Here is an 11542-nt window from a genome sequence, read left to right as displayed (position 1 = left end):
AAAGATGAACTGTCAGCCCAGTCTGAGGTCAAGAGCGGTCTGGAGCAGGTTTTCATTCAGGATGTCTCTGTACATTGTTGCATTCATCTTTCCCTCAATCCTGAGTAGTCTCCCAGTTCCTGCTGCTGAAAAAGATCTCCACAACATGATGTTGCCATGACCATGCTTGACTGTGGGGATGGTGCCTGGTTTCCTCCAAACATGATGCCTGGCATTCACACCAAAGAGTTCAATCTTTGTCTCATCAGACCAGAGAATTTAGTTTCTTATGGTCTGAGAGTCCTTCAGGTGCTTTTAGGCAAACTCCAGGTGGGCTGCCTTGTGCCTTTTACTAAGGAGTGGCTTCTGTCTAGTCATTCTGTAGGCCACTGAGCTCACTGGGACCTTCAAAGCAGCAGAGATGTTTTGGTATCCTTCCCCAGATTTGCGCCTTGAGACTGTCCTGTCTCAGAAGTTTTCAGACAATTCCTTTGACTTCATGCTTGGTTTGTGCTCTGACATGCACCATCAACTATAGAACCTTATATGTAGACAGGTGTGTGTCTTTCCAAATCATGTCTAATCAACTGAATTTACCTCAGGTGGACTCCAATTAAGCTGTAGAAATATCTCAAGGATGATCAGTGGAAACAGGATGCACCTGAGCGCAATTTTGAGCTTCATGGCAAAGGCTGTGAATACTGATGTACATTATGTGATGTCTTAGGTTTTTTAAAAATATTTTTATTTTATGTTTAATAAATTTGGAAAACAATGTTTTTCATATTGCCATTATTGGGTATTGTGTGTAGAATTTTGAGGGGAAAAAAATGAATGCCATCTATTTTGGAATAAGGCTATTTTGGAATAAGGCTGTCACATAACAAAATGTGGAAAAGCAGCACTGTGAATACTTTCTGGATGCAGTGGATGTTAGTGAAGGCCAAGCCACAGTCATCCTAATAAAATAATCCAGACCATCTGATCAGTATCTGCTGGGTAGAAATACTGACTAACTGAGCTATTGGGGCGTCTGGAAGCGTGGAATTGGCTGTGTGTGAAATGAAGCCTTCCATGTCAGCTCAGGCTGTTGTTTTTTCTCTCTCCATGCTTCATCTCAGTGCACAATTTTGTGCGTCCCTCACTTTGTGCATTAATTTCATCCAGCGGTTAAACCTTTTTTGGGACATTTCTGAGAATCTACAAACCTAGTCATAGTGTTATCGCTGTGTGGACTACTATCACAGATTCACATATACAAATGGTCATTTTTAAGGGCCCACACATAGTGCGCATTTGGGTGAATTGCGCATGAAGTGCGCATGAAACAGGAATCGTATGCAAAACGTGTAAAATCGTAGCTGCCTCTTACACCTGTTGCTACAACTATTTGCCACTCCTGAAGGACAGAGTGAGCGCTGTGAGAGCACATCAAACCCTCTCGCGGGATGTGACACGCATAAACATCTAACACCGCTCACATGGCACTTAGAAAATGTGTGGCCATTCGTACTGTTAACATGACAATGGTCAGCAGATGATCACTGTCGAGCTGGATGTGAAATTTGTCTAAGTGCCCCACAACTGTGGCAGTTAGACACAGACACAGTGATAGATTGGTCTGTGCTCTGAATGGACAGGGTGTGTTTCCACCAACAGGAGTGGCTGTGGAGATCTGTGGTTCTGGATGTCACGGCTGGGGAACACGTACCGTGTTTGGATGGACATGAACTAACAACTGTCCACTGTAACGCGCGTGTCTGCTTTCTGTCCTCGTGTGGACATACATAAAAACATATCGCTGTTGCAATGGGCTGCAGCGAGTGTGCGCACACCATGCACATTGACAGGCTACCCCAGGTGATCAGGACCGTCAGATCATAACATGCAGCGGGTGATCTGACTGTCACGTCACCCACGTGAGCTTTGTTCCACATGATGCCGTGTCTGTGCTGTGGCACACCGTCCACAAAACACACGTGTTGGGCAGGATGTGCACGGGGGCCGGCTGGACACGCCGCCAGCAGATGTGGACATGACAAGAGTGCCCTGCTTCTCATTCATGTCATTTCATGACTGTACATCTGTGGCCATGGGTCATCTACAAAGGAACAGATGGTTCATATTTGTATTGCTTGCTTGATAAGAGAGATTCAATAAAATGTGCTGTTTTTATATGGTGAGTGGTTGTATTTTTTTAAATACATCCATGTCTTTCTTGATATCAGGTATTTTCCCGCACCTTTCACAGGACAGCGATGGTAGCTCAGTGGTAAAGTTTCTGACTGGCAATCGGAGCTTTTGGAAAGTGCAGGTTCGAATCCTGTGGGTGGCATGTATTTTTTATTTTCACAGCAGGAACACAGTTCCTGCGTGCATGAACCATCACAGTGGCATCATTTACACCTGCGCATCAGCTCAATGTTATCGTGGTTCGCTCATACGAGCTGTTCCACCATGAGTCACCCTGACTTGTACTTATTCGTACTATGTGTGAAGGGGCCCTAAAATTAAAAAAGGACAATATCTAGAATGAGCTTTATAGAATGACTCTAAACTCACTTCAGGCTAAACTAGGTATTTTTAAAATACTTTTCACAATAGTATTGTATTAGGGGGTCGTGGGCAGCCAGTCTGCTCTCTGTAGATATGATTCCGTCAGATCTCAATAGGTAAGCGGAGTGGGTCCTGGTTAGTACTTTAATGGGAGACCTCTTCAGAAGAACAGGGGCTGCATGCATTTCTCCAGGTAAAACTGGAGGTGTGTCAGGAAGGGCATCTGGCATAAATCATATGCCAATGCAAATCTGACATTGTAAGTGATTAGCACTGTTGCCTCATAGAAGGTCATGGAATTGATCCCCACCTGTGGCCTTTCTGTGTGGAGTTTACATGTTCTCACCGTGTTTGAGTGGGTTTCCTCCAAATGCTCTGGTTTCCTCCCACATTTAGAGACTTGCAGGTTAGGTGAATTAGAAACTTTATAATTGTCTAGGTCTCCCTTGCAAAAGAGGTCTTGAGCTCAATGGGACCAACCTGGTTAAATTAAATTAAAATTAAATCTGCGCTGGAGCCCCTGTGGCGACCAAGAACAAATGGGAGCAGCCGAGAGGAAAACAACACTGGACTTTAGGGATTATAATTATGTTCTTCATCAATTATGGATGCATGATTGAGTAATATGATTTGTCACATATTTTATAACCCAATACACACAAACATAAGAGTAAGAATAAAGTAAGAACTGTTATAACAGAAAATATACAAAGACTCAAATACGTAGGTCCCAAACTTTTTCTCCTTTAAGCCTTTCATATGTACTTTTTTCAAAGGCAACCCCTTAGTGGTCGGGTCTACAGCCACTAAAGACACAGCATGATGTTACCTGGATGTGGGCTCACAATCCACATGGAGAGACTAACTGGTCTGGTGTGCTGTTCTATAGGCAGTGGACAGGGGCATAACTGAACATCTGAACATCGGTTATGTTGTTGTTGGTCTCTATTTTTGGTATAATTTTTTTTATGGTCCCGCACGCCTTCTTACGTGTTTTTGGATGTGTGTGTCTTTATTGCATTAGTTGTTGAGGACAATGACAAGAACTGATCATCGGCAACTGTCTCTGTCTCCAAGATGTCAAAATTGTCTAACTTCCAAAGTCCAGTTGCTTTGAGTTAAACTAAATGCCTTATATTTGTAATAAACAGTAAGTGATGCCTTCCAAGTCCCACCAGTTTAACTGGAGACTCCTGGTTGGCTTGTAAATGCTGAAATTTTGTTCTGGTTCTCCAATATGTTATTGTTCTTTGTAAAAATGTTAATGCATGTGCACTTTAAATGTTTCTGGCTTCATTTTAAATCACTTTTATATTGATATAAAACACTATGAGCTGTGCCTCTTAATATAACCATATCAGATTTCATTGACTATAGTCTTCTTTCTTGTAATATTTTTGGAAATTGTTTTAAATCAAGTATTTATTGATGTAGAACACTTACAAGAGCTGCATGAAATGTGCTTAGTGTAAATTTATTTATTGTTGTTCCTAGTCTTTGGACAAGCCTAAGCATTTACCTTGTAAAATACATTGAGTGAATGAAAAGATAAATAAGATACCTAAAAAGAATAAATGCAATTTTCTTGTAAATCTCTATATTAAAAGAACATTTCATGAGTATAAAGTGATGAGACATTGGCTAAGTTTTATGCATCAGGTCAGTCCAAAAACAGCCTTATTTTGCTTGTATGTATATATATACATGTCTGCAACCTCCTGAACATGTGTGGGCTTGTTGAAGGAAATCATTTTTTTTATTGCATACATGATGGAAAATGGGAGCAGGTGTGATTGCATGTAGACATGCTGAAATGAAATAGTCAAATGAATTGAAATGGTCTGGTGGCCATGAAGGCTACATCTGCTTATTATTAACTTTAAATTCCATAATCCACTAGTGGATTTGAATCATTTGTTTTCTTTAAAACAAATAGAAAAAATACCAAAAAATTCCCATACACACATACACAGAGGCCACTTTGCTTTTAATATATACATGATTTACTGCCCCTGCTGAAATAGTGTGGGAGTCCAGAATGTAATTATCAAGGTCTGTTGTTCACTGTTGTTAGCTAATATCCCTAATTTCTCCACAAATATTAGTCCTATCAATGTTCCATTTTGGTGGCATTCATCCTTGACCCAAAATACATAAGCATATCAAATGGCAAAAGTCAGCTCTCCCCAGTTTATCCGTGATCAAAGCCATACACAGGCACACAAAGGCTACTTGACTTTTAATATCTAGATTCTGCACATCACAGTGTAAGTGTAAAGCCTTGAATAACTTCACTGACACTAACAGTAACATGATAAAATTCAGCAAATTTTCAAATGCTACAGCAGTGAAGACAGCAGAGAAAAAGAAACATGCTAATGTATATAACAGGTGGAGCCAGTGTTGCCACAGTAACTTTGAAAAGTTACTTTATTACTTACTTTTGACATTTTACAGTTATTTTATACAGCTACTTCATTAGCAGTTGTGGACAACTTGTCGGCAGCTGCTGAATGTGACTAATAGAGTAACTAGTAATCTAACTTGGTTATTTTTAAGACTGAGTACTCAGAAAAGTAACTATTAGTTACTTTGCTGATTAGTTACTTTGCTCATTACTCAAGCTTAAGAATAACCAAGTTAGATTACTAGTTACCTGAAAAAAGTGATGTTTTTATATGGTGTGTAGTTGTATTTTTTATATATATATATATATCCATGTCCTTCTTGATATCAGGCATTTTCCCACACTTTTCACAGGACAGCAATGTTAGCACAGTGGTAAAGTTTCTGACTGGCAATCAGAGCTTTTGGAAAGTGCTGGTTCAAATCCTGTGGGTGGCATGTATTTTTTTTTCCACAGTGTTACATTACTTATTAGTTACAAGTTGTCTGTAGCTCCTAATAAAGTAGCTGCATAATGCTGCTAATGAAGTAACTATATAAAGTAACTGTATAAAGTAACTAAAAGTAACTGTGGCAACACTGGGTGGAGCCCTCCTCTCCAATATTAGTAACACTTATGGGCACTTAGAAAATCAATTCTATATCAATTCTATCACGTTCTTGTAAAATAAATTGTGAAAGAAATTCACCTTACACTTTTATGATTTTGATATTACAGCTCTGTCATTCTGCATGTAAGATTTCTTTTTTTAATTCAGTCAACTTCTCGCCATGATTGTGTTGTTTCTGTAGAGGTGCAGGACTTGCAGGTGCAGTGAAAAATGAGCCCAAACAACAGGAGCAAATCAAACTCAGAAAGTACTTGGGATTCTATGGGTTAATTAGAACAATTCAGATTGTTGCAGTTTATGTCGTAGACTTCAGAGCTCACTTCCTTCACATTTTCATCCAGATCTCCACAAGAAGGGTTTGGAGTCAGATAAATTGATCTGACTGTAAGACAGAACATGTGTTATCAGGGCTACGTGATAATGTGAAGCGCATTAAATATTCAGTTAAGAGGAAGCTGAGTGTCACTACATTATCTGAGATGTTGGGCATTTATTGATGACCACCCCTTATCTGCTGGAGCTGAAAGAGAGGGAGAGAAAAACCAGTGGGAGTAATATTTGTCTTATAGATGAAGTAAGTCCTGTTTGTTTCATGAATTATAGATCTTCCAAAATGTCATGCAGAGCATGTAGCGTGTGCTCACTCTGGCACACATGTGTGCATGACATCACCCCGAGTCCTTTCAGCAATTGCTGGAAGTTTTAACTGGGAATCTCAAAGGTTATCCAATCAATAAGTAAAGCTTTTTAAAATGCTTGTTTGTTTCCTCTGCTGGGCTCAATCGTTAATTATCCAGTCTAATGTGTAACATGTAGACCATTTATTGTCTGGCATCCTGCACTGGCAGATTACAAAGATCCACATTTTACCCATGAAATGTTCTGTCAGTGAAGCTGATCTGAAGTCAGCACGCAGAAGCAGGATTTGTTTTGTGAATGGCAGACGCACACACTGGATGCTGTGGATCCTGATGCCTATCTCTGCTGGAGATGGGAGTCATCAATGAAAATGTGATGCAGGAGATGGGAGAGGATGTCTCACTGCTTTTAGTGTCAGACACCCCCCACCTCTCCTGGTCCGGTCAGACCCCTGCTCCACCTCCCTTCATGCATTCAGTCCCTGGCAGAGAGGAAACTGCCGCCTCCTCTGGGATTTTATATAGGAGAGCAGAAGAGGCTGCCGTGTGTTAGAGCTGCACAGGCTGCAGGATGGTCCCACATGTCTGCTAATGCATCCACTGCTCAGAGCATGGACATGGAGCTGTGGGTCTGACACTCTCTGCAAGGTAAGAAACCCCTTATTTCATCCACAGAAAGATGAATGATAAATACAGAATTAGTAAAAATCTACTCTTTAGCCTGTTTTTATAATGACTAAAAATCTGGGGGGCAAAACAAAACAAAAAAGCAAAAACCTTTTCATGCATCATAACAAAAATGCACTGAGTTGGGCAAATGTTTAACTTTTTTCTTTGCTGGTAAGAAAACTGATCACCACTTCCCAACTGTCTGGAGAGAGATAGAGAGATGGATGGATAGATAGATAGATCTTTATTGCAGGCTATACAATGTTTTAGTAAAACAGTTTGCAACATATATATACATACACACACACACATACAATATTTTTGTAATTTTGATCTTGAGTATTGGGATCCTTGCATGGGTTGCAGCAAAAAACTACACTGCTTGAAGCTGAAGCTGTAGAGTTGAATGGGACCATATGTGCTGACTGCAGTGTTGATTCTACACTTGAATGTTCACTGCAATCTTTATCAGCAAAAGATACTGCTGCAATTAGTTTTGTTTTGTTTTTTTCTATTTTTCCCCCCATACTACAACTAAATAAACTAGAGCACTGCACTCATGGAGTACAAACCTATTTTGACCTTGAAAAAAATTTCAAGGTCAAAGTCCTGTTAGAAGTGACTTTTCACAAGCTAAATGAGATGTGATCAAATGTCAGTAGTATAGATTTAGTTTATGCACTTGAATGGAAGTGTTTTTTGTGGTGTTGTCAGAGGTTTCATTTTTTTTCCAAATTTTTTTGGTTTCTGAATTCTTTTTCAGATAATTTTGACAGAACATTGGTTTTCTCTGCTATGCACAATCTGTCATTACTTTTTGGCACTTGGTTTCTGACATAACTGGAAGACAGACAAACAGGCATAAAATTGGAACCTTCATCCAATTTAGGTGGTGTAGGTAAATCCATAACAGAAAAAAATGAGTGACTGAGGCACTTTTGATTGAGATATAATGCAAAATGTACAGCAAATGGGCTTTTCAATATTAAATTCAAATGTCCACAGAATCCACAATCTGGATCAGATCTGGATCAAACTTGGGAGGATCTGAATCCTCTGTAAAAATTTCATAATGATATGTGAAAAATTGTGCGTTACAACCGTTGCAGGCTGTTGACAAACAGACAAACACACAGAGGGAAAACATTACCGCCGCCCAACTTCTTTGGCCGAGGTAACAAGAAACTGGGGTCTCAGTGGTGCAGTAGTTTTATGGAGACGCTCATGGAAACATTGTGGATCCATTCACTGACTGACTAACCATTAATCCCGTGTTTGACCTGCTATTCACACAAAATATTAAAACAGATAAAAGGTACCACTGTGTGTATAACGAAGGTTATATTTTCGCCCCTGCTTGTTTGTTTGTTTGCTTGTGAACAGCCTGGAACCCACAATTTTTCATATATTGTGAAATTTTTTACAGAGGATTGATATCCTGATAGGGAAGAACTGATTCAATTTTCAAAGTCAAAGTCAGGAAAAATCATAGAAAATGATAAAAAAATCCCTATCCTTTAACATTAAATGAATTTTCAAAAATTCATAACTCTGTCAAAAAAGATCAAATTGCTTTCATATTTGAAAGTGATATGTAGGATGATATCCTTTATTGACTGACCAAATTTGATCTCGACCTAATTCAGATTATAGATTTTGAGCCCAAATGTATATTTAACATTGAAAGCCCCATTTAATGTATATTTTACATTATATCTTAAACAAACGTGCCCCAATCACGCTCATATTTGAAAGTGAGGTGCAGACTGGCACTCTCTGCCACCTGACAACGGTTGATCCAGATCTGATCCAGAATGTGGATTTTGTGGATATTTTAATTTTAGATTGAAAAGCCCATTTGGTGTATATTTTGCATTATATCTCAATCAAAAGTGCCTCAATCACTCTCATTTGTGACAGTGATGTGCAAACTGGCACACTAAATGAACAAACTAAGTTTGATCTGCATCTGATCCGTACTGCAGATTTAGCGGATATTTGATTTTAACATTGAAAAGACCTTTTGAGCTATATTTTGTATTATATTTTTAGCAACATCTAACAGGACTTTGACCTTGACCATTTTTTTCCAAGGTAAAAATTTGTGGAATTTGAAACTAGTGTTGGCGGCGGTTTGCGCTCTACGAGAGCGGTGCTCTGGTTAATGGGGCTTTGATTAGTGAACAGATAAAAATGGGAAGAGATTTACTGCAAATCTGACATATGATCCTTTAATACTGTTGTGAGACAACTGTCTGTTCTTCATTTTGTAACAGGGTAAGAAAAGCAGCCATGTCAGAAAAGAAGCCTCGGAGCTCAGACACTCGTCCCAAAAGTGGCCTCCGCAGCTGGAGTGCAGACAGCTACATCTTCCGGGGAAAGAAACGTTCCCGTAGCTCTCACAGTGGTTCAAGTCCTGGAGGGGTGGATGCAGATGGCACAGAGGAGGTGGGTATCCGGTCAACATCCTGCCCGAGGCGACGCAGAGAGAGAAAGTGTAGCTGCAGCACTTTGGGGGACTCCCTGACACCAGACGTCATGTGTCGGAAGGCCTTGTCTCACCGCTCCCTTCGGCAGAAATTCCAGGATGCCGTGGGACAGTGTTTTCCTCTGCGCTCTCACCATCACCACCATCATCATCATCACCACCTGATGGGCTCCTCACGTCCCTTCTCAGTGCTCTTCTGGTCCAAACGCAAGATTCACGTCTCGGAGCTCATGCAGGACAAGTGTCCCTTCTCACCGAAGTCTGAACTTGCCCGCTGTTGGCACTTGATTAAAAATCACACCTCCCATCCAGGTGCCATCAAGGATATGGACGCTCCCCTCAGACCCAGTGTCTCTACCTCCTCTACCTCCCCACCAGTGACACCTCTCTCCTGGGATGACATCTGCTGCTCCCCTGGGCCTGGAAACACCAGCCTGGATGACTGGGATCCTTCTTGCCCTCATAAGGGAGCAGAAGGCAGCTGTGGCCACACTGATTACATCCTGGTCCCAGATCTTCTCCAGATCAACAACAGCTCTTGCTACTGGGGTGTGCTGAACCGATTTGAAGCAGAGGAACTCCTTGAAGGCCAACCAGAGGGCACCTTCCTCCTCAGAGACTCGGCCCAGGATGAATTCCTGTTTTCAGTTAGCTTTCGTCGTTATAGCCGCTCTTTGCATGCGCGCATTGAGCAGAACGGCAAGCGCTTCAGCTTTGATGTGCGTGACCCGTGCATGTACCGGGACCCGAGCGTGACAGGACTACTGAGACATTACAGTGATCCAGCTACCTGCCTCTTCTTTGAACCCCTGCTGTCCCGGCCATTACCCAGGACCTTCCCTTTCTCCCTGCAGCACCTCTGCAGGGCCGTAATCTGCAGCTGCACCACCTACCAGGGTGTCGAGAGTCTGCCACTGCCGCCGCAACTCAGGGACTACCTCCGTCAGTACCACATCAAGTGTGATGGGGCCTGTGCCGTTTAATCGCCAGACCTCACAGGACAGTGCCGATGGGACGAGCAGAAGCGTGGCGTCTTAGACAGAGGGAAAAGTGTCTTTGAATTCTGAAAAGTGAATGATGATATGGAGATGAACATTTAACAATATCTATCAATTTTTATGCAACAAAAGCAAACTTGAAAATTAGATTTTTATGCATATCTGAGACTAGATGCTCTGGGAGAACTTGTACATAGCATCTGTGATGTCACAGAGTTGAAGCGGGATTGTTTTGAATCCTGTATGTTGGACTTTGTGGTTTCCTTTTTTTTTTTTTTTACAGCAGCTGACTGATCGGCTGCTACACCTGTTAATCAAGTAAAGATGAAATATGCACCTTAGCGTCCTCGGGACTGGTTCTGACACCGGCCAAGGCGTACTTATCGTCACATCGATGATCAACTAATAAAGTATTCATACTGGTATAATAAGGTTATTTGTTATGGGTGACATAATTGTGGATTAATTTATGATTCCATATTTGCATCCATCCATCCATTAATTTTCTATACCTGCTTACTCCAATTAAGGGTCATGGGGGGCTGGAGGCTATCCTAGTAGTCATAGGGAGTGAGGCAGGGTACACCCTGGAGAAGATGGCAGTTTGTTGCAGCAGGGCTGGCCCAAGCCTTTATGGGGCCTTAAGCAGAATTTCATTTGGTTTGCCCCCCTACCATCACCTGAGCACCAGATGCCTCATTATTCCATAGGCTACACTGTTATGTGTGTAACATACCCACAATCATTAGCATTATTTGTAATTATCTTACATCATACAGGTGTCATTCTTGTTTTTAACCTTAAAGGGGTAGCAAACTCATAAATATGTTTTAATTAACTTCTACATACAGAGTGATGTATAAGTATGGCTCATTAATTTAACTATTTGAAAGTAACATCAGCAGGCAGGAGACTGCATTTATAGTAAACACGTTAAATAGTTTAATTTCTTTCAGATGTGCAATGGTGTGCAAAATGTTCAATATCCAAATACAAAATAGAATCAAATGACATTCACATTATCTTACAGAAAAATAAAGTTGTAATCAAAATTAAATACTTAAATAATAAATACTTAAATAATCTCCGAAATGAACATTGAAATCCACAACATAACAGGAATGTTTGTGCATAGCAATGCACAAACATTGCACTGGGGGCTATTGCTTTAAGTTTGGCCTGCAAACCAGAGAGCTG

The 11542-nt window shown here is 40.8% G+C and overlaps 1 protein-coding gene across 1 annotated transcript; it reads left to right on the top strand.

Annotated features, from left to right (window-relative positions):
• The first annotated feature begins 9151 nt into the window (after positions 1 to 9151).
• On the top strand, positions 9152 to 10330 carry socs4 (suppressor of cytokine signaling 4). The gene has a single exon (XM_034195466.1). It carries the CDS (start codon positions 9152 to 9154, stop codon positions 10328 to 10330), a length of 1179 nt encoding a protein of 392 aa, XP_034051357.1.
• Positions 10331 to 11542: the final 1212 nt, after the last annotated feature.

The sequence above is a fragment of the Thalassophryne amazonica genome, chromosome 2 (assembly GCF_902500255.1).
Source record: "Thalassophryne amazonica chromosome 2, fThaAma1.1, whole genome shotgun sequence".
Classification (NCBI taxonomy): domain Eukaryota; kingdom Metazoa; phylum Chordata; class Actinopteri; order Batrachoidiformes; family Batrachoididae; genus Thalassophryne; species Thalassophryne amazonica.
This window is presented reverse-complemented; position numbering and strand designations above follow the sequence as displayed.